At 39.6% G+C, this 21,282-nt stretch overlaps 2 protein-coding genes across 5 annotated transcripts in view; one reads left to right on the top strand and one right to left on the bottom strand.

Annotated features, from left to right (window-relative positions):
• The window catches only part of ACTA2 (actin alpha 2, smooth muscle), a 6,779-nt gene extending 3,448 nt beyond the window's left edge, over positions 1 to 3,331 (top strand). For all 3 annotated transcript variants that reach the window (XM_035897266.1, XM_035897267.1, XM_035897268.1), the window contains 5 exons: positions 438 to 522; positions 614 to 775; positions 1,037 to 1,228; positions 2,205 to 2,386; positions 3,187 to 3,331. In XM_035897266.1, the coding sequence (XP_035753159.1) occupies positions 438 to 522; positions 614 to 775; positions 1,037 to 1,228; positions 2,205 to 2,386; positions 3,187 to 3,330 (765 nt within the window). In that variant the 3' untranslated portion in view covers position 3,331. The remainder of the gene's footprint in view (positions 1 to 437; positions 523 to 613; positions 776 to 1,036; positions 1,229 to 2,204; positions 2,387 to 3,186) is intronic.
• A 1,934-nt stretch (positions 3,332 to 5,265) lies between these two features.
• STAMBPL1 (STAM binding protein like 1) lies at positions 5,266 to 19,716 on the bottom strand. 2 transcript variants are annotated; one of them, XM_035897387.1, is made up of 11 exons: positions 19,677 to 19,716; positions 16,990 to 17,180; positions 15,867 to 16,084; positions 14,357 to 14,432; positions 12,809 to 12,908; positions 11,126 to 11,251; positions 10,429 to 10,553; positions 9,413 to 9,550; positions 8,651 to 8,763; positions 6,977 to 7,076; positions 5,266 to 5,374 (listed from the first exon to the last, which is right to left on the bottom strand). In XM_035897387.1, the coding sequence occupies exons 2-11, from the start codon at positions 17,071 to 17,073 to the stop codon at positions 5,318 to 5,320; spliced, it is 1,137 nt and encodes a 378-aa protein (XP_035753280.1). In that variant the 5' UTR covers positions 17,074 to 17,180; positions 19,677 to 19,716; the 3' UTR covers positions 5,266 to 5,317. The 2 variants fall into 2 exon arrangements, with proteins under 2 accessions (XP_035753280.1, XP_009640361.1); XM_009642066.2 differs by having other exon boundaries at positions 11,126 to 11,480; positions 12,813 to 12,908.
• Between the last annotated feature and the right edge of the window lie 1,566 nt (positions 19,717 to 21,282).

Here is a 21,282-nt window from a genome sequence, read left to right as displayed (position 1 = left end):
GAACTTCATCATTTCAGTTAATCATGCTGTCCAGCAGTCTCTCTCTTATTTATGGAAGATGGAAAGTGCATAGTGACTGCCTGTCATATTTGCATATTAAGACATTTACTTTAGAAAGTTGGTGTATCCGCTCTGAATGTGAGTACTTCAGTCTGCCCAAGCTTTATGTCATCTTAAGCTGGTTTTATGCCCAGGTCTATTCAAAACTATTTTTGATATGTGCATGTGTCTATATTCATATCTTAAAGATATAGGCCAGGTACAGGGAGATGGCTCATAGGACAAATATTTTTGGATTTAGAGTTTGTGTTTTCCTTCCTTGTTATTACCAACCATCAAGAAATATGAAAAACTTGTCTTCTCCCTCTCTTTCAATATATTGCTTCAACTAAGCTAAAGCCCCTAGTGTTAAGGCAATTATTTTAATTGCATTTCAGATTATGTTCGAGACTTTCAATGTGCCAGCCATGTATGTAGCTATTCAAGCTGTACTGTCCCTCTATGCTTCTGGACGTACCACAGGTAGGACTCTGGGGAACATGGCATGGACATTTGGAATGGTTAGGTGTGTGGATGTGCACCTGGGAATAAATCGTGTGTTATCTTCTCGAAGGGATTGTGCTTGACTCCGGGGATGGTGTCACCCACAATGTGCCAATTTACGAAGGCTACGCCTTGCCGCACGCCATCATGCGGTTGGACCTGGCTGGCCGTGACCTGACAGACTACCTCATGAAAATCCTGACAGAGCGTGGCTACTCCTTTGTGACCACTGGTAAGGACACGCTGCTGACAGAGGAGGAGTTCTTTTAATGCACAATGTTTCTAGCAGCCTTAGAAGGACCAGAAGTGGTTCTGTCATTGATTAGACACAAGAAGGAATCCAACAGGAAAGCCCCCTGCAAGACTAGCAGAGGATTTGTTTAAAAAATGGGGGGAGGGGGGAAGGGGGGTGTTGGAGAATGAAAGGGAAGAGCCTGTCAACATGTCTGGGTCCTTCCTGAATGCCATTCTAAAGATTGAATCCTCTTGACAGCGGAGCGTGAAATTGTCCGTGACATCAAGGAGAAGCTGTGTTATGTGGCCCTGGACTTTGAAAATGAGATGGCCACTGCTGCCTCTTCCTCCTCTCTGGAAAAAAGCTACGAGCTTCCTGACGGTCAGGTGATCACCATTGGAAATGAACGCTTCCGCTGCCCAGAGACCCTCTTCCAGCCATCATTCATTGGTAGGCTGAATGATTGTTCTGCCTTGGTACACAGCACATAAACATCAAGTTCCTGTTTTCTTTTGATTGTGTCCCATTGCTAACTCACTTAGGTGTATACAGGGGTACGTCCTAGCACCCCTTGTATAACAGTCTTTTACAACAGCACTATTAATATGGTGGGAAGAACTTCACGTCAAACAATAAGGCAAAATGCGTTCCCAGAATAAACCCTGTACGTTTATTCCTGGCTTCTGGCATTGGCCCCATTCCATTTTGTATATTGTGCAGTTGGCTACTACGAGAAGTAAGGCTGCAAAGCCACTTGCCATAGTGTGAGGGTTGTAGTTCGAATGTGCTTGCAGGGAGGTGGTGTGGGGGGGAAGCACTACTTTTATTTTTCAAAAAGACTGCTTCAAATCCTGAATCCATGGGTCATCACCTTTGCAGAGGAAAGCCAACACAATGCATGCTAATCAACAGCCATGACAGCTGACTTGCAACAAGGTCACACAGAAATCCAGTGTTGGTTCTGCCAATCGGCAGAATTTCAGCTCAGAAATAGATGAAGTAGTTGCATTCTTGGAGATATTAGGACATATTTTGACTGTTCTGTTTCTAAGCTGGCTCAATTTAAAAAAAAAAAAAAAAGAAGAAGAAAAAAAGGAAAAGAAGAAAACACATGATTCCAAGGCCATATAAGGAATTCTTAGGACATTTGAGCTTGCCTGCAAAGGCCTAGTGGAAACTTTACAATTCCACACCCCCAGCTTTCTTTTTAAGGAGGAGTTGTGTGCGTAAGCAGGAGAGGGGAGCTGTACACCAAGGAACTCCTAAGCAAATAATTTAGGCAGCTGCAGAATGACTTCCCAGATTTCCACAGCTCTGAAGACTGATGTCTTTCAAAGAGACACTGAAGTTCATGTTGTCAGTTCTGTGTTAACAATTTTAAGTCTCTGTATGGAGTTGGTTCTTCAGTGTTCTGTAACTTCTCCAGGCATGGAGTCTGCTGGCATTCATGAAACCACTTACAACAGCATCATGAAGTGCGATATAGACATCAGAAAGGATCTTTATGCCAACAACGTGCTGTCTGGAGGCACTACAATGTACCCGGGTATTGCAGACAGGATGCAGAAGGAAATAACTGCTCTGGCTCCCAGCACTATGAAGATCAAGGTATGATGAAATTACTTGTAGACTATTTGATTTGGCATGTACAAAGTCCTCAAAAATCTAATGAAACATGGCAACACTTTACAAACTAAGTGCTTTGTACATTATTTTGAATTGTGTCTGTACCTTCTGGCAAATAATCATCACCTGGTAACTTTGTTGCTGGAAGAAGAGAGCCCTCTCATTTCCCTGTTCATGGTGAATTCTGCAAACTGCCCCAACACGGCCAAAGAATAATAGCATGGACCCAGCAGCATACATTTTCCTCTGGGGCTATATGTGAGCTTCTTCAGCCCTTTTTGGCTGATGGAGATGGGAGAGAGGAAATGCTGGTTTTGTCCTTGGCCTACAAGTTCAGAAAAGAAGGAGTCTCTGACAAGCCAATCTTCCTCCTGCTGCTTCAAATCTTCTGGTCCTTGCTTTGCAATCATTTTATCACCTATACCAATAAGAGTGCTCCATAGGTCATTCATTTTTCCAAGCCCTCCTGGGCTATCATTTTGTTTCCAGAGCAATCATCTCCCCTTTTCTCATATGTGGTCATAAATACACAGAGGCACTGCTCTTACTGGGCAGACTGACTCTGGCAGAGAAACTGAGCATGTAGACTCAGACTTACTTAAATAACAACTTTTTTACTTCGCTCTTTGCAGCAATGGCTAACTGTAGCGCCAGGGGTGACACTAGCACACAGATACAGTGTTTTTGTTAATATCAAAAGTCACTGCTTTAATAGTGTTGTATAGCAAATGTATTTTATTCACAGTGGACTGTTGTACTTAATGCTTTTATTTCTTAAACAGATCATTGCTCCTCCTGAACGTAAGTATTCCGTCTGGATTGGAGGCTCTATTCTTGCCTCCCTCTCTACTTTCCAGCAGATGTGGATCAGCAAACAGGAATATGATGAAGCTGGCCCATCCATTGTTCACCGCAAATGCTTTTAAATTGCTTGATCTTTATATGTCTCCTTAGTGTATTACTGTGAATGTATTCAGGAAAATACATTCTTGTAATTTCATTCCATAAGTCCTTCATCGTAATGACCCTAATTAATCGGATACTATGTATTTTTTTGGAATAAATTTTAAATATGCGATGAAATTGCTGCTGCTATTTAAAAAAAAACAAAACCAAACAACCCAACCAACCCCACACATTTGTGGTGGTACCATTACAGCTGGTTTGAAGCTCCATCTTGTGACATGAATTTGTTACTACACTATACCGGGCTTAATAGAAAAAGTGGCACCTTGTGCTCAGTGATACCAGTGCTAGAAAATGCTCAGCCATCAGGCTGCACCTTGTCCAAGTTTAGCCTCGGTAGGCATTTTAGTCTGCAAACAGAAACGATCTTGATTTTGCCGAAGTCCTGGGTGGCACAAAGGAGCATAGCATCTCTTCGGTATCAGGATGAGCACGGGCACTCTGCTTTGTCTCTGCTCTATCCAGGAATATTATCTTTCCCCATCAGTTCTTAATTCACAGCCGTCATGCTGGAAAAGCTAATTCTTTACCCCGTGTGTCCCAGAGGTGTACCATGTGTACCACAACAGTTCCGTGTGTTTTCTTTAAAGAAATGAGACCTGTTCCTTTGGGAGCATAGCTAAACACTAATATTAGACTGAACACATGACTTTCCTATCATATGCCCTAGGATGAGTGCAGCCTATCATTTTTATGTTGCAATTTCTGGCAAGGTCTAAAGGGTAATTAAGCTGGCTTAATACACTTTTTCTTCAGAACTGTTTTTTTTTGGGGGGGGGGGGAGTGTTAATGTAATCAAAGTAGATTAGATTAGATACAATAATTTAGACAACTGGTATTCAACTAGAAGTATATGCATAGAAGCTGAAGCCAGTAATACTATCTTAAAAGTATATATATGAATAAAGAATTCACTGAGACAGACCTGGGAAAGGTCAGTTCTAAGGAACTTGCTGCAATCTGTGCATTACAGTCCAGGATAAAGGATGCTATTTATTTTTGTTACTTAGTTTCCTGTCTAAACTCAGTAGTTTACCTCACATGCCTGTTACTCGTTATCTTTCAAACTGTAAGCTCTTTGCCACAGCACCTGTTATTTACCATGTCTGCGTAACCCCTGGGTGCCAGATCTTGTCCAGCTTCTGACCGTTAGCACACGTTCCAAACTTTATTGTACTAACCTTATTATTTAAAGTATAGGTCACCTAGGTTCTTGGAACAGATACTAAATAAAACTCTTGTTAGAGCAAATAACTTTGTATGGTTCTTCCTTCTAACTCTATCTAGATCTTTTTATCTAACTCTAGACAGGTCCAGGGAATCCCTTTCAGGATAAGAACTTGATTCAAATAAAAATTTCTACTAGAGGGTTGCTGGAGAAGACACATTTCTCCAAGGGACCCTGATGCATCTCTGCTATGCCAAGATGTGATGAGGGTCAGCTCTCGGGTAAAGGACTTGACTTGTATTTTCGTAAGTGTTTTCTGCCTAATAACTGAGCTGAAACTTGAGCTATACGATGATGGAATGGGGAAAAAGACTTAAAAAAAATCACCCAAACTGATGTATTTGACTCTACTACTTATAATGTAAATGGAACTCACAAAAAGCAATCACTGTTAAAAATCTCTAATTTTCAGAAAGCAATTGATGCCAACAAGTGACAAAAGAATCATTACTTGTTTCAACACAGTTGCTGTTGTTTGAAGTTCATTTTATTGTTGTGTTTTATAGGTGAGATTTGTTTACAGATTCAGGGGTAATGCCACTGAACTCCATCTTGACAGAGCAACAAAATAACTCCAAAACAGGCTAGAGCAATAAATATCAAACCATTCAATCTAAAATGTATAAATATAAAAGTAATTTCTGAAAATGTAGGAAAAACTGGAATCCATTTTTCTGTTTTGGCCATTTGAGTAGTAACATCTCTATCCTCCGTCTCTATCACCTCAGATCCAGCACAATTATCTTTATGTCTTTCCCGACCACATGGGTACACGGCTGCAGAAGAAGTCAACCCGTTACTCACAGAAATCAGTTTCAGTAAAATAGCATATGAGGGCTGGTGTTTCCTTTTAATTTTCTGAGCCTGCTTAATACTACACCTATCTAACTTTGACTGTACTTATCCTTGTGCCTGTCCACAGGCACACCTGACCGCCATAGGTATAGACTACACCATACAACCAGAAATACTATTTCTAAAGTGGATATTGCTCAGTGCTTGGCCTGTGAAAGAGACGATAGTTCTGTGCTATCCTTTATGTACCACAGCACGGGATACCTGAGATGGAGGGCGAAGGTGTTGGGTGCTGCATTAGGACGGGTGCGTGGGGGACAGAGTAAGGGAAGCCTGGCCTCCTTCTCTTCCTCCAGTAGTTGCAGATGCATCTGCCCACATGATGGATTTTTAAAGCATTTAGGACTACACTGTTCCTTTAGCCACTAAGTAACAGCTTGATTTGGGCCTGTGGAGAAGAGCTTTTACAGCAATCAGACAGATGCAGATTAGGATTGTTCCAATCATGCTCCACGAAGCTTCCTGTACCATCACCCCTGATATTTTTCCTCCAGGAAATGAGGCTGTGATCTTACCATTTCTGTTGGAAGATCAATGTGTTTTGGGGATTGTACTTGAAAGGACATCTGGGTTTGATATGTGATACCAGCAGTGGGTCTAATGATTATAACTGAGCTCATATGGCCAGTAACAACTTCATTCATGAACTAAGTCTGTAAAGGACCACTGAAAAGAGCCTATCTGGAACAAAAGTCCTAAAATTTTTCAGTTAGACTACCTTCTCATTATCCCTAGAGTCAATGATAAAAGAACAAAACAAAAGAAACCCAACCTCTCCTTCTTTTGAGCAATAATACTGACATTCTGAGAGTCCTACAACAAAGTAGTAAATTCCAGTGTCTTTCCGTATTACTTCTCTGCATTCAGTAATTTTATTTTGAGTTATATGAGATGCTCTGTATTTGACATGAGCCCCATTTTAAAAAATCTTAATTATTCAAAGGTAAAGATTGTCGTCTTCCAGACAACAGTGACATTCTGATAATTCTGACTGACTATACTGTTCAGCCATACATATAGCATACTATGCTATTAAGACATCAAAAGTTAGGGTAGTCACTGAGAAAGGCTTGCGAAAAGTCAGGGGAAAATTATGGGCAATGAAGGAAATGGGGCCTAATCTACTCACATCTGCACTTTTTAGCAGCTGGGATGTTCTGTTGGGACACCACAGCTGGGGAGATTAGCTGAATGCTTTGTTTAAAAACTGAAGAGCTCAGGAACAACTCCCACTTGAAACTGTAGGTTTTGCTTCTGAAAGCAGGTAAGTGGTGACCGATGGTAACTGCCTCTGGTTAGCCACCATTTGAATGGCAGCCTGTAACACATTTCATGGCTGCTATTGACTGCTTAAGTAGATTTCTGATGTCTACCTTGGTCAGTGAAGTAAGGGTAATGAATTATTAAAATGGGGGGGAGGGGAGTATAAAGAAACCTAATCTGAAACACATATCATTTCTGCTTACAGCAGAACCATGGGCAAGAATTTGAATGTTCAAAACCATGTTGGATTATATACTTACATTAAATAACCTAGGCTCCTTTGTATGTGGATGGAATCCCTTCTTTTTACAAGCAGAAACTTCTAGCATGCCAGCATTAGTAAGTCTGAAGATGCCAGTGCTGGAAAGCAAAAGATGAAACTACTGTCATGTGCTGCCCCCATAACACAAATCCAAGGTTTCATATACAAATTTCTTAGCTTAACAGAAGAACAACAGGATGGTACTCAGTAACCTTTGATGCACTGAAGCTAAGGCTGGGTTGGATTCTTAAAGATATTTGAAATCAAGGGGAGCTGTATTCCTGTAAAGAAAGAGATGATGAGGGGAAGGGGAGAAAACCCACAGTACTGTTGCTATTCCCATTAGGCAGGTTGGCCTACTAGGGGCCAAGGCCAGTTCATACAGGAACAGATACAAAGCAGAAATTTAGGTGGTCTGGAATGCATTTCACTCACTGAACTCTAGAAGAACAACTTAAAAGAGAATAGCCTTTAAGCCAGCCATGTAAAGGACTAGCGAGAGTACACATCCTCCCCACTCTTTTAGGCAATCAGGTCATAAAAAGCATGAGAAAATGCACTGTTGCATATGTATGACCTAATACTTTGAGTATTAAACAAAAAGTTACTTAACTCACCCTTCTGTAAAGAACATTAATACCTGATAACTACAGGATAGCCCCTGATTAATAAACGGTACAGATAGGAGTAACAGGTTAGAGTGTGTTACAGGGTATTAGCATCAACTGTGAAAGAAGTTTGCAAGACCAGAGATTTGGAAAGGTATAGGGACATTTGTGCTCTGGGTTACAAAGCCTAATGCTTGTGCACTTGCCTTGCAATCTGTATTTACAGCTCTGCTACCTGAATGGCCCATATAGGAAGTTAGGCAACAAGAATGGGATTCATAGAAGTCATCTAAAGGGGCAGGCAGCCAGAAAGAAAGGCTGAAGGAATGCACAGGCTAAACAATGGAGTTAGCCCTGGGGCCATGGAACTCCAAGCCCACCTCAGGACAGTCACAAAATTGAGGTTGGAAGGAACCTCTGAAGACTGTCTAGTCCAACCCCCCTGCTCCAGCAAAGTCACCTTGAGCAGGTTGCCCAGAACCATGTCCAGTCAGGTTTTGAATATCTCCAAGGATGTAGACTTCACACCCTCTCTGGGCAACCTGTTCCATTATAAACCTTCACATTAATACTTAGACAATTCCAGGTGTTTCCAGATACTTACTGCTTGTATTTTATGAAATACAAAATTAGGGCCTTATTATCCAAAAAGTGATCTTTATTCCTCTACTCCCCAAACTGCAATTTTCATATCATCCTAGAGAAATACACCTAAGCCCTCTGCTTCCTTCATCAGACAGAATGAAGATCGGTCTGTGGCAGGGCACTGGCAATGAGATCTCCAGAAAAACAGCTCCTGTCATTACTACTTGGCTGAGCAGAATATAAAAATAAATAAAATTTAAAACATGGGGCTGGGAGGAAGGAGGAGAGAGAAGCCAGAAACAATCTTGTGCATATAGACTGACTGGAATGTAACTCTAAACAACTTAAAGAAAACAAACTCACAATACAATATTCCTGCACTTCATCCCAGTTGACACGTGCTGTTTATATTTGATCAAATTTTAAGATAAGGAGCAGGGGAAAATATCTCAATATTACTTAGAAAAATCAGAACTCACTCATTATGCTTTGGTGAACAAACAATTGCAATGGCCTCTGGCAACATTAGCTGATAAGAACAATGAGTATGAAGATCAACACTGGATAAGAATGCAGTTTGTGTTGGATGTGTCTACAAAAAGAAAGGGAAAACTCAACATCATGAAATATTTCTTACAAATCAAGGTCGACATACATTCAAGGAGGAACAATAATTTATAACTGAAAGCGTCAGTACTTTCCCAGGTCGGTTTCTTAAGTTCCTATTAACCCAGATTCTACGTTGTTAGGGTGGCTTTTCAGTATGAGGTTTATGGAGGCACATTCACAACCAGATGTACAAGCAATTTTCTGATCATGGGGGGGAAGAAGTGGAATGAAGAAGCACAAGACAAAGGGAAAGGACTTGATTGGGCAAACCCCCTAAAATCAAAATGAATATAAAGTTTAAACAACACAATCCTCTGCCCTCCCCGCCCCCCTTCTGAAAACAGTATAAAAATAGATGGCATTAGAAAGTAATAAAATACCCCTAAATCAACATAAACAACAGTTGCACTGGCAAAAGCAGAGCCATTGTGTCAACAGGATGCCTCAACTTCATTAACAAATAATCATCTGTGGAGAATATTAGTGCTCATTTACATCACTACAATTAGATTTAAGTGAGCAAATTAATTTGGATTATTCCAGTTATTTCTTTAGTTTGTTATTTGCAGGGTTTCTTTCACACAGTATGCAGAGCTGATATCGAAAATCCAGAATTGGTGAGTCATACGTACGTGGATCCAACCCAAAGTGAGGAGATCATACTGATCCTGAATACCAAATAATTCTTCCACATTCTCCATGTCGCAGTAGTCTGGTCCTGCAGATTGCTTTGGCACTATTACATGGGTAATAGTAAATTCATTATGTGTCTATAAAACAAACACTGACTTAGAGCGGAACAAATGGACTAATAAGTGCTAAATCAGAATCTGAAAGGTGGCAGCCTATCGGCTAAACCCAAGCAGTATCACTCCGTTGATTCCAGCGTGGCTACCCTGACTTACTGCACCAGAGAACACGCCTTAGCTTTTAGGATGAAATCATATAGGGAAGTATTAGTAACAACACGAGATTGTTGGATTGAAATGCTTGCAGAGACAAGTGTGAAAATGATGTCCTTTAAAAAAATTACAGACATGATAAAAAGAGGTTTCAGAATACTGTAAGTATGTTCTGTGAAACTTGGAACATCACTACTCTTGCTGTTCTTTCTCTTTATACAGTTCAAGTACGCTTGGACATCACCTTTAAATTTCTTTGTGTACCAGCAGCAGCCACATCATTCCCTGCTCTGAAAGGACATTAAGTATTATCTACGTCAAAGGAAAAAACTGGCCTGAAAATCAGATGTTCTACAGCTTGATAGGGGGATTTTCTTCTTTTTTGTTGCGCCATTATGAATTTGATTACTCCAGTAGATTCTAAGTCTTTATATTTCATTGTCCTGTAACTAAACCTCACTTACCTTAGATGAATGCCAGAGAAAGTACTCAAAAAAACCTGTAGCATACAGCATGCTGAAAAACTTGCCACGTTTTATAATGAGAGCAGAGTAACTTCGATCAAATGTTTCCCCAATAAGGCAAGCCCACACTGCTGAAGTGACCACTCAGGTTATAATATGAAGTTAATTACATTAAAGACTAATCATTTATATTAGCTTTTGTTCTGAAATCGATGCATTACAGGAAAATACAGCACTGTCAAAGAAGCTTTTCCCCATACAAACGTGAGGGTTAAACTGTACCAGTTTTCCACAGAGAATTCCACAGGTCTCTATTCCTCTTACTGTATTTGCCTCTGCTAGCAGCAGAAATTTGTGACACAGATCCCTGGGCAAAATGACGCCTCTGAGTGCTTCGGCCAATTGAGCTAACAAAAAAAGAGAGGCATTTGCAGCTTATGCAGTGAAGTTTCCTAAAATAAGGAAATACACACAGTTACAGGAAATTATTAAAAGTGAAAGAATTCTACTTACCACATCACAGATTTCTAATGAGAATAAATCTACAGCACAAGCACTTCACCCTAAATTGAGGTCACCAGTCCATGGGATGTGCTCATTAACCTGCCTGGGAGGTGACAGGGAGCCGATACCAATTCCCAGTCCAGGGCTTTCCAGGGTGAACCACCACAGGTTCTGCTTCTGTTCCCTTGAAGTCCACAGCAAGATTCAGACTTCATTCCACAGAAACACTAAGGCTCAATCTCTAGCTCTGTCTGTTGGTACTCAACTGGAAAATGTGAAACTGTGCAACTAATCTCTGCTCTTAAAATGAAGAAACTATATGGGATTGTTGTGTGTACATTAACCATTGCACTATGCACATCCTCATGGTAAATAAATACATATGCATATGTAATATGTGGACTACTATAAGCAGCAAAGAAGCAGATAATATAAAAAAGTAAAACAAACAAACAAAAAAAAAATCTGCACTTACTCTGAACTGCGCTTAAAGTAGCTGCTGGCTTTAAGACCCGGCTTACTGGAGGTGACTGTCCAGCGCAGCCAGATGTGCCGCTCCTCTCTTTTTTCTCAAGCAGCGCAGTAGATAAGGAACTGTTTTCTGGTACAGAAATACAAGATAGCATACTTCCATCTATCTGCTCAGACATAACCACACTCTCTTTGATTTTTTGATCTCGAGCTAGCTCTTGCTTCTTAAGCTGATCCTCAAAGAATTGAAACTGTTCCGATTCAAGCTGCTGTTGCCGCATATGTGCAATTCGTTTCTTCTCTGCCTCTATTAGCTTTTGATGCTCTAGTTTCTTCAGAAATTCAGTTTTACATTTGTTCTGAAACATACGTAAAATAGTGACATTCTCAGAACACTAAAAAAAGCTACAAAAATGAAGGGAAAGAAGCAAACTAATTGTTTAATAAAACCATCAAATTCTGCCATTAAAACTTAAGTCTTTTGGAACCTGTTTGCTGAACTGGCAAGTAAAACTATATCCCCAGAAGTGTCATGATATGGACGGAAATACAGTAAGTAATGAACTCCTAACACAAAGCTTCCTATCTGCGTACCTGTGGTACTTGGTGTTCTTACTTCAGTAGTGCTAGCACTTGCCGCATTTACCCGTTACAACAGAGTAATTAAAAAAAAAAAGACTTCTCAGAGTACTGGTGGTGAGGAGACTAGATACAAGCCCTTACAATTTCCAAGGAAAAAAGAGATCCATGAGCACACGGGTTTTCTGGGTAGATCTCATAATCAATTTTGTGATCTGGTTTTCTTGCTTGTCGCTGCTGTTTGGATGGGTTTGTTGACTTTCTCCTGCTACTTTCTTTCCTCAGCTTCCCTGGGTTGCTCAGCCTGGCTTTGGTGCCAGCCTCCCCAGCCTCAGGCATGTTAGGTGCCTTCCCCATGGGGTCTATACCCCCTTGCCCCGAGCCACCTCCTGTTCCATGAACTGCAAGGGGAGCTTTGGGTTTCATCAGCCCTTCCTGCTCCCTGGTGAAGGAAAGCATTCAAGCATCTCCAGAAGCAAATGAAAAAAACAGGGCAAAGTAATTTCTTAAATGTCATGAACAAAATCAGAGCAGGGAAGAAAGCCTCAAACCAACCGGTGACAGGAATATGGGCTGCAGGGGTTGGGTTGTTTGGTTTTTTTTCTTTTTAATTCTCTGGGTCCATTTCAAGGGAAGGAAGGAAAAGGTGGTTTTTCTCAGATTCTCTTTCCAAGACAAGTTTTTAAAACTACAGGTCCTGTTTTGAGTGAACTCTAATACACCCGATGAAAGTATTTATGGTTACTTAAGGACTCAAAGAAGGTCAATTCAAACTTGAGCACATGCAGAGCCAAGGGACCCTTTCCACATACTCATGTAAGTGTATCAAGAGTATCCCCTTTATAAAACAAAATCAGAGTGTGCCCAAGACCTATTCAGATGTTCATAGACTTATGTAAACATCAGAGCACATTTATTTCCAAGCACACACTTGCATTACTTGCTTTCAAATGACCAACCGATTAGATTCTGAAAAGCGAAAAGTCATCCTAAGCAGCCTGTGAAATTATTATGTTCTTGTAGAACTGGCATTTTACTGCTTAATTTTTAAGAAGATTTATATAACAGAAAAAACATTCATATCAAAGATTTAATAACTATCTAAAACTTACTTTCTTTTGCATGTATTCTTGATATTCTAAGTTGTATTTTTTTAGAAGATCTCTCTTCAATTCATCTGTCCGTGGAAATGCAACCTCTTTCAATTTCTTTGGCAGGGGGAGAGGGAGAGATAAATCAGTTTATTTTTAATTTTTTAAAATAACCACGTGGCAAATAAACTCAGCTGTAATACAGATTTCAAAAATACAAAATAATAATAATAAAAAAAAGCTGCTCTTCTCCCAGGAAAGAAAGGAAGAAATACACACTAAATCATCAGCTTGTGAAAATTCCGTAGTACGCTGCTTTCAGTAAAGCTGTATTAATTTGTATCAGTGAAAGCTGTGACATGACTACTTATCTCAAGGAAAGATCAGTCCTTTTTGTAGCGATCCGTTATCTCTGGTTTGTTTAATAGGTGTGGGATGACTAACATTTTTGACGTAGGTGTAATTTATAAAAAAGCTAAGTCAAACTTTCAGTGTTTCAGGTAGGATCATCACATTTTTCTCTGGGACTCCCTGGACAGAAATCTGACTGCGTATGCCCATTTCTAGGTCGGAAATAAAATAAAATAGTTTGTTTGCAGTGATAGCTACACATGTAGTTTCCTGTGATAGCCCTGGCAGGCAAAACAATTTTGTTTTGTAAAACAAACCCAATGCCCAACGCCTTCTACTGGTGCAGGGGCTGCTGCAAAGTAATTCAGAGGCTGCAGGCAAGGGAGAGAGACCATGTGCTTAATCCCACCGAGTGCCACAGGAGGGAGCACGTTAGATGCCCTTTCTCAACAGGGATGATTCCTTAGATGGTGGGCCACAGTCAAAATTTGGCATGAAGCATTTTTGGCCTTGAATATGACATTATTCAGCTTTAATAGTAGAGAAAGCAAGCGAATATGGCAGCACAAAGCAAATGAGGCACTTATGCTACTCATGGGGCAATTCCAGTCGTTTTAAGTTCAGTATAAGGCTGTAATTGAAATCTCTTTTAGGGAGAAAAAAAAATAAAATAAAAAGGAAAAAAAAAGTTAAACTTGTATATACAAGTGGAGAAAAAAAATCTGGTAAAAAACTAAGTAAATATATATTTGATAATAAAGAAAGCAAAAATATACTTTGATTATTTAGCAGGGCAAACAAATCCTGCACAGACACCAGCAATGCCACACATCTCCCTTTCCCTCTGTTTGCAATAGTCAGTTTGGACCATTAGCCACCCACATAACTGGGACCAGAATCAAACCCTAAGTACTGTTAAATTAGTGTATTCTTAGTATGTAAACTTTCAGAAATAGATGCACCTGGGTTTCAAACAACCTACCAACTTACTCAGAGACTGTCCTTGTTTAGTTTTTAGAATGATAATTTCATTTCCAGTAATGGTCAAGTGATTAAACCGAAATAAAACATGAATGACTAGTGAGAAAGGTATCAGAAATTCAAGCTGCGGTGGCTGCCGTGGGCCACGTGTGCGCTGAGGGAAACGGGGTGCTGGGCAAGTGGGCAGATTCTGGTGGAAACATTTCTTAAAGACCAGGAAACCATAACCCTACCTTAATAATATCTTGTTTTTCTGGTACTGCACATTGGTGATAGTCTCGGTGACTGGGCAGCTTTTCTACAAACAACCTAGAAAATGAAACAAGCATGTGTTCACCCCCGTAGCCAGAGGAATATCCACAATAGCTTTCACGTTGGCAGAAAAATCAGTTTCAGATAACTCTTGAACACTGAATTCCAGGTGACTTGCAGCAGGTTTCTACACATTCATTTGTTTAAAATAACACTTACATTCTTGTACAGATTTGTATAGGACACAGACAGTAATGACAGGACATTATTTTCTACATGTGAATACATTTTGGTATTCATTAGTAGTTGGGTTGGGTTAAAAAAAAAAAGACTGACTAGCAGCCAGCACCTAAAAATAGCCCTCCAAAGTGCCCTTCACCTTAGCCAGTGTTAATAAATCCTATTTCTTCTGTCTTTATCTGTCCTTAGCTGAAATGCTGAATCGTAAATGGGAAGTGCAGAAGGCAGCACTGACTAACATTAAAGCAGTTATTTTTACCAGACCAAGCTGCACAGCTAACTGCAGTGTTATTAACCTACCCAGACATCTAAATTATGGTAACACTCAGCTGCAAGGAGTTTGGAATACACAGCTGGTCTCATTCTTCCAGCAATTTGTGCAATGTTCACCTCCAGATCCTCTTTTTATAGAGATGCATACCTTTAAATTTAAGTGGAGTAAGAAAGATTTGTTCTGGTTTTCAGAGTATGAGGCAAATAAGGGGGTGGGGGTGGGAAAGGAGGTCTCCTTTTATAAAAATTTAAAATATGCATGTAAAAAACCCCAAACCTTTCACAAGCAAGAAAACAAACCAATCAGTCCTACAGAAAAACTAGGTAATTAAAAAGTTTGAATCAGCCACTGATGTATTTTTCAGCTGGCTATTTTGAGAGTTGTAATGAAAGTTGTCTGGATTTGGGTTTTTGGGTGGGGAGAATAATCATACAATGAACATATATTGTGGATTTTGCATTTAGTCCTGTAAGAAGCAATAAAATATACTTAATCCTTTTGGGGAAGAAAAGTTAAAAGAGGCAAAAAGCCATTTTTTCATGTTTTTTAAGTTCTGTGCAATACTGCCACCTTTAAGATCGGTAGAAGCTCATAGGGTGTAACTATTACAGGCTCAGAAATCTTATCTAAACATTGCTTTTTAAGCCACACACTGTATTTAAACAACATACTGATAGATAGAGAATAATCTGTGGGAAACAGCGCTCAGAGTATAGCCTGGTACAGTAAACTTAAACCTCTGTATATGAGGTTAGTTCACGCCTGGCAGTTAATAGATGGGTAGGACTCTTATACTAACAGCCGAGCTGAAATTTTAACAAAGCCTGTTGTTAAAGACCTCCGAAGAACAAAGCTATTCTGCAAGAACACACTGAACATTTCTCTCCTAATCTAAAGGGGTGCCCTGTTTTCCCTGCAACTTTTCATTTTGGTTTACTTGGCAATATAAGCTGTAATGACTACAAATAGTTTCTTACGTTATGAACTTATTATAAAAAACAAAAGCATTCTCCAGGTTTCCCTCCTCCATATATACTGATGCCATTCGCTCCATCTCTACTCCAGATCTAAAGTAACGACGCGGAGTGATATCTTCATTGATTGTGATATTGCTGCCAAGTTTGCTTAAGGCACGTACTCTCTCTTCTGGGGTCACAGAGATGTCTGTGTGGTCAGGAATAGCTACGAGCTTTTTCTGAAAAAGAACAGAGAGTTTAGCAAGAGAACCAGGTATTACGTTTCAGTAAGTGAACACATTCAAGAAACTCAAGGGAAATCTTCAGTCTTTTTCTCGAAATAGGCACTGGTTTCCCCACCGCTAGCCACAGTTGAGGCATTCTAACATGTTTCTTAATTGCAAATAAATTGTGATTGCAATTACAAATAAGAAGTGATCTTCTCCTCCTCCCCGAACCTTCCAAATACAAAAACATCCCAGGAAAAAAAAAAAAAAAAAGATAAAATGATGTAAACCCCTGTAGAAATTACCAAAGGCAACACTAAGTGTGTCCTCTTTAGAATCCCCTACACATGAAATTCTGTAAGGTTCTGCCTTAAGTTGTTGAAATCATTTGGTGGAGCCTCTGAATACTCAGACTCCTGTACATGATGTGTAGGGTATGACTACTGGGTATAGCTCAGCTACCAGCAGTGAGTTTCCCTGGTCAGTGAACAGTTCACTTCAAATGCTCATTTCCAGTTTCAAACGAGGCAGTTAAAGCCTAAGAACTTAGAACTCTACGGAAGAAGCAGCACAGCTGCTTATTATAATCACTATCCTCCTGTTAAGTGGCTAAATACATGGCTGCTGCAAGTTGTTTCCTCTTACTTTGATGAAAATTTTTTCTCTTTCTATTCAAAACGTTCACTTCAACTTCTTAAAAACATGATTGCCGAAAGAAGCTAAAACCCCATAAACCACATATATAGAAATAAAATAAATTCCAACAAAACCATCAGGCAGATCGTGCGAGGAACTGGCAAGATGCAGGAAAAGACCCTTGTAGCTGACAGCCAACACTACTGAACAGTTCTCTTGAATCATTTCCTATCTGAAGGAGAGGGTGCTAAGCCATCACAGCATTTCTCTGCCATACATACCAGCGAGCTAACACTGAACGGTTGTTCCATGTTGTTCTCTGTCTGCAAACCGCGGAGATCACTTTTTTCCTCCAAAGCGTCCATCTGACTGCAAAGGGCAGTATCAATCCGGCACTCAATATTTGCAGCCAGCTCAGGGTTTATTAGCCCAAGGGGAACTTGAACATAGATACGTCGATTGTGGTCGTGTGCTGGAAAAAATGTGACAAGTCTTTCAGATTAGCGATACAGTCAAACGTCACGTAAGTTTGCATGCCTGCACCCACTCATTGCTGCAGTATCACAGTACTTATATATTTAATAATAATCTAAAATTTACCAGGCACCTAGAATTTAAAATGGGAATGCATGGGGGCTTACAGGGCCCGTGTGGACTACCTGACCTGTTCTAATATTATTGCGGTCGATTAGAACACAATATAACAAATTATTTTTACAATTTTTACAGCAACTTCAAAAAACTGCCAACTTTCAAGCATCAAGTGAAAAACTTAAAGGTCAAAGACTAACCACAGAACCTGTGTTTCCTTGAGCATATGTTTTGACAAACATATTTATAAATAGTGTGAATCTGGCATCTTTTTTCCTGCTAAGTCTATAATTAAAAATAGAACTTAGCACACAAACTCCTATCAGTAATATAAAGCAGAGAAAATATTCCAAGCACCATGTGTTCCACCTGCACAGCTTGCTGACTTCAACAGCACTCAAAATACAATGAACTCTGATAAATCAACTGATGGTAATTGCTTCTTGCACCGCTGCGAACAAATAAAGACAAATATTTAGACATGTTGTGGTCTTCAGCAAAAAAACCCTCAACAAATCTCTGAAAGGGAAAGGAATTATTTAAATTCCACTGGAAATATGAAAATGAAGCTGCTAATGTGGGTTTTACTTCTGTGCACTCAGTCTAAACAGATTTGATCCAGAATGTCAAAGACATTTTATACATTGCAATAAATATGCTTTATACTTTTGTAAAAGCATAAAGAGTGGGTCCAGCAAAGCTATTTTCTCAGCACTCCTCTTTCTAGAGGCCAGAGGACTCTGGGTTAGAGAATAACAACCCAAATGTGTCTTTAGCTGGCTGCATTTCTCAAGTATTGATTTCTGTATTTGGAACTTCCTCATTTTTTCCAAACACTAACAGTACCTACTAGATCAGTCTTTAATTTTAACAATTAGTGCCAGTATTACAGGAGATACTAAATTAAGTAACACACTTTCTTTAAAATAATCACAATCATCCTGTTTTACTTGTAAAAGCCCTTACTGGTATACTCATTCCACCTTATTAATTCAACCTTACTCATATTTTATGTATGATCTCCCAATCTCAATGAATGTGTTCTTGCTTGACTTTATACCCATCCTTTCCATTTTCAAGACTTCTATTCTCATCACCAGGTCTATCACAGGTCTGTAAATTCCATTTCAAGACCTGCTTTTTCCAAATTAAGGTACTCAAAATGCTTGCACAATTTGTGAAACACACACAAAAAAGAGCATGGCTTGTACTCCCAAGTCATCAACATTAGTTGTGGTTGCAGTGCTAATGGCAACAGTTCTCTAAACAATTTAATTTTACATACATGGAGCTCTGGTGTAAATGATCAGCTTGGCAGGAGAAGAGAGAGCCTATTCGTTGCCTATTCACAGACTGCAGAAAGGTTCCATGGGACCACCGTAACTGAGTATTTTTGCTTTAACCTACACCAAGCAATGTACTGCCTGATGGCCAGGTTCAGCCGAAATCCTTCTTCAGCTGGCCCACCGTGTATGTGGTAGGCTGTGAAAGGAGATGGCTAAAAGCTTGGCTAGCACAGAGCTCATGGTGGTCTTCTGCCCTGCAGCTCAGATTCTAAGCAGAAATAAAATCTTCAATAAGAGACTCTGCATTCTTATGCTCTGTGTGTCTCAGGAGTATCAATTAAAAAAAATATCTGAGAGCTAAAAGCATATATTTTAAAACCATTTATTCACTCACTTATCCATCACTTGTGGATTTTTTTATTTCCCCTAGAAGCAACTGGGAGATCTACAATAGCTGAACGGAAGGCTGGTTTTGGTCTGAAGTATGCATCCAAGTATGACAAACTGCAAAATTTATTTAAAAAAAAAAAAAAAGTTCAAAAGTAAAGGGTGCAGAAATGTATTTCTATTCAATTCCTTATTTCAGTTAACAGCTTTTGAGCAAGAAAACTGCTTTTCAAGCCCTTTCTCCCTTACAAACTTTCTCAAAATCTAGTAAGGCAATGAACACTGAAGAGAATGCTCTTGAGACACTTCTCTATGCAGGACGTGGGATATGGATCCTGTGCTTCTTTCAGCTGTTACCACACCTTGAAGACCTTTCAGCCTACCTGGTAGGCAAGTGGGAAAATGTTAGTGCAGCAAGGGGGAAACACAAAAGCCACTAATTGGTGTTTTCTTTTGGTTTTTGGAGGGCAGGATTCCCACAGAGGTCTTTGTAAAGAAGCCTGTGGTATCCCCCAGCCAAAATCTCTTTGAACTGGCACAGGAAGTTATCATGGAATCCTTTACTTATCATGGAATCCTTTACTTGCAAACATTTCTCATCTTGGTTGCCTCTAATAATATTAAATTTATAAATATAAATTATTTCAGTGGGCTTTTTTAACCTAAAGAAGCATTAAAGATAAGGAAAAAAACCTGTGTAGTACCAGGTATTTTAAAGAGGAGACATCTGGTAATAGCAGAAACTCACACTTCCTCAAAATTGTGTCAGTGCTTTGAGAGGATGAAGCAGCTCTGCAGAGTGGAGCAGAAGAATCGCTGCAAATAAAAGAGGAAACTGGCTTTTTAAATTTGGCTTCAGGAGCACATAAAAACCAGACACTGTAAATAAAGAAGAACTACTGGGATGAATGTCAAATAAGACTCAAATATATTAGTTATTACAGGTGGCAATGTAATTAAAAAAAAAAAACCAGACACTGTAAATAAAGAAGAACTACTAGGATGAATTTGTATCACTTTTATGAAAATGTCAAATAAGACTCAAATATATTAGCTATTACAGGTGGCAGTGTAATTAAAAAAACAAAATCCTAAGAAGAACGTAGGCTGTCTTATGACTGCACTCCAATATATTATCCTTAACACGTGGACACACTGGCCAGAATTATATACTATTAAAATGCAGAAAGTTAAGCTTTACTAAAAACACCACTGCAGGCACGTCTGCCAGCTCCCTGGAACGCCTCTGTGCGTAATGGTCCCCCGGCGCAGCTCCACAACCGCCTTCAGCTGGTGGAAGGCCATGATACTGCCAAGGGGTCCCCCTCACCCCCACCATATCTCGTTCAATTTCCACTTTGTTGACACCAGTGACTTCAAGGCCAGTTCAAGCTGATCCAACTTAAAATCAAATGGAGTTTTAAAATTAATTACATCCTTCTCCAACTCAGAATGAAAGGGAGGAGGCAGAGAGATGAAGCCAGCAAAGCAGACAGACTTGCCCCTTTCCGAGGCAGTGCTGTCCTGGGTTGGTATGAGCTGGCTTTGAAAATGCATCCTAAGAGCTTGTACAGTGCCTACAAGAATTGCCCAGTCCTGATGAGTGACCCTCTGCCTTCTGGAAATACACTTATATTTCACTCTACAGGAGCAAAAAGAAATTCAAATATCAAACCTCTCTGTGCAACTGAAACTAATTATATTCAAACATACAAAATAGTTATGCTAATACAGTGAACTACACTCCAACCCCAACCACAGGGGAGAAGTAGCAATGCAAGCTTGGAGCTGTCTTGGTCTATTTGATTGTAAAGTGCTCCAAATTCTAAAGACACATTTTTCTGCTTTACAATTTCAGGCACTCCAACGAATGTGGACAGACTTAGGTAATGTTTGATTCAGAAGAAATGTCTGGACATTTAGCATGCAAATCCAGCTTTTTCTAATAATGAATTTTCTGAAAGTCATTATCAGAATATAATAATTTAACATCCATTCAACAGTTAGGAAACTCTTCTTGATTTCATTGGTAATGGCACTCCTCACCAAATCCCACTTCCTCCTCAAAACCCACTTGTTTTCCTATATGATCCAGCTTATTATACTGTGCATTAATCCTTTGTAAAATCCAGCTTTATTAAATCAAAGGCCTTCAGCCACAGGAAATAGAGCAAAATGAGAAAATGATTGTTTTAAATGGCATTGAAAGCACGTTACCAAGTACCAGGAAAAACAGAGAGAACAATTTTAACTTAGAAGTATATGCAACTAGTAAGTACATGGAGATAGAAGTATATCAAGATGTATCAA

The sequence above is a fragment of the Egretta garzetta genome, unplaced genomic scaffold (genome assembly GCF_000687185.1).
Source record: "Egretta garzetta isolate BGI_Z169 unplaced genomic scaffold, ASM68718v1 scaffold56, whole genome shotgun sequence".
NCBI classification, from domain to species: Eukaryota; Metazoa; Chordata; class Aves; order Pelecaniformes; family Ardeidae; genus Egretta; species Egretta garzetta.
The sequence above is the reverse complement of the archived record's forward strand: the minus strand, read 5'-3'. Positions and strand labels throughout refer to the sequence as shown.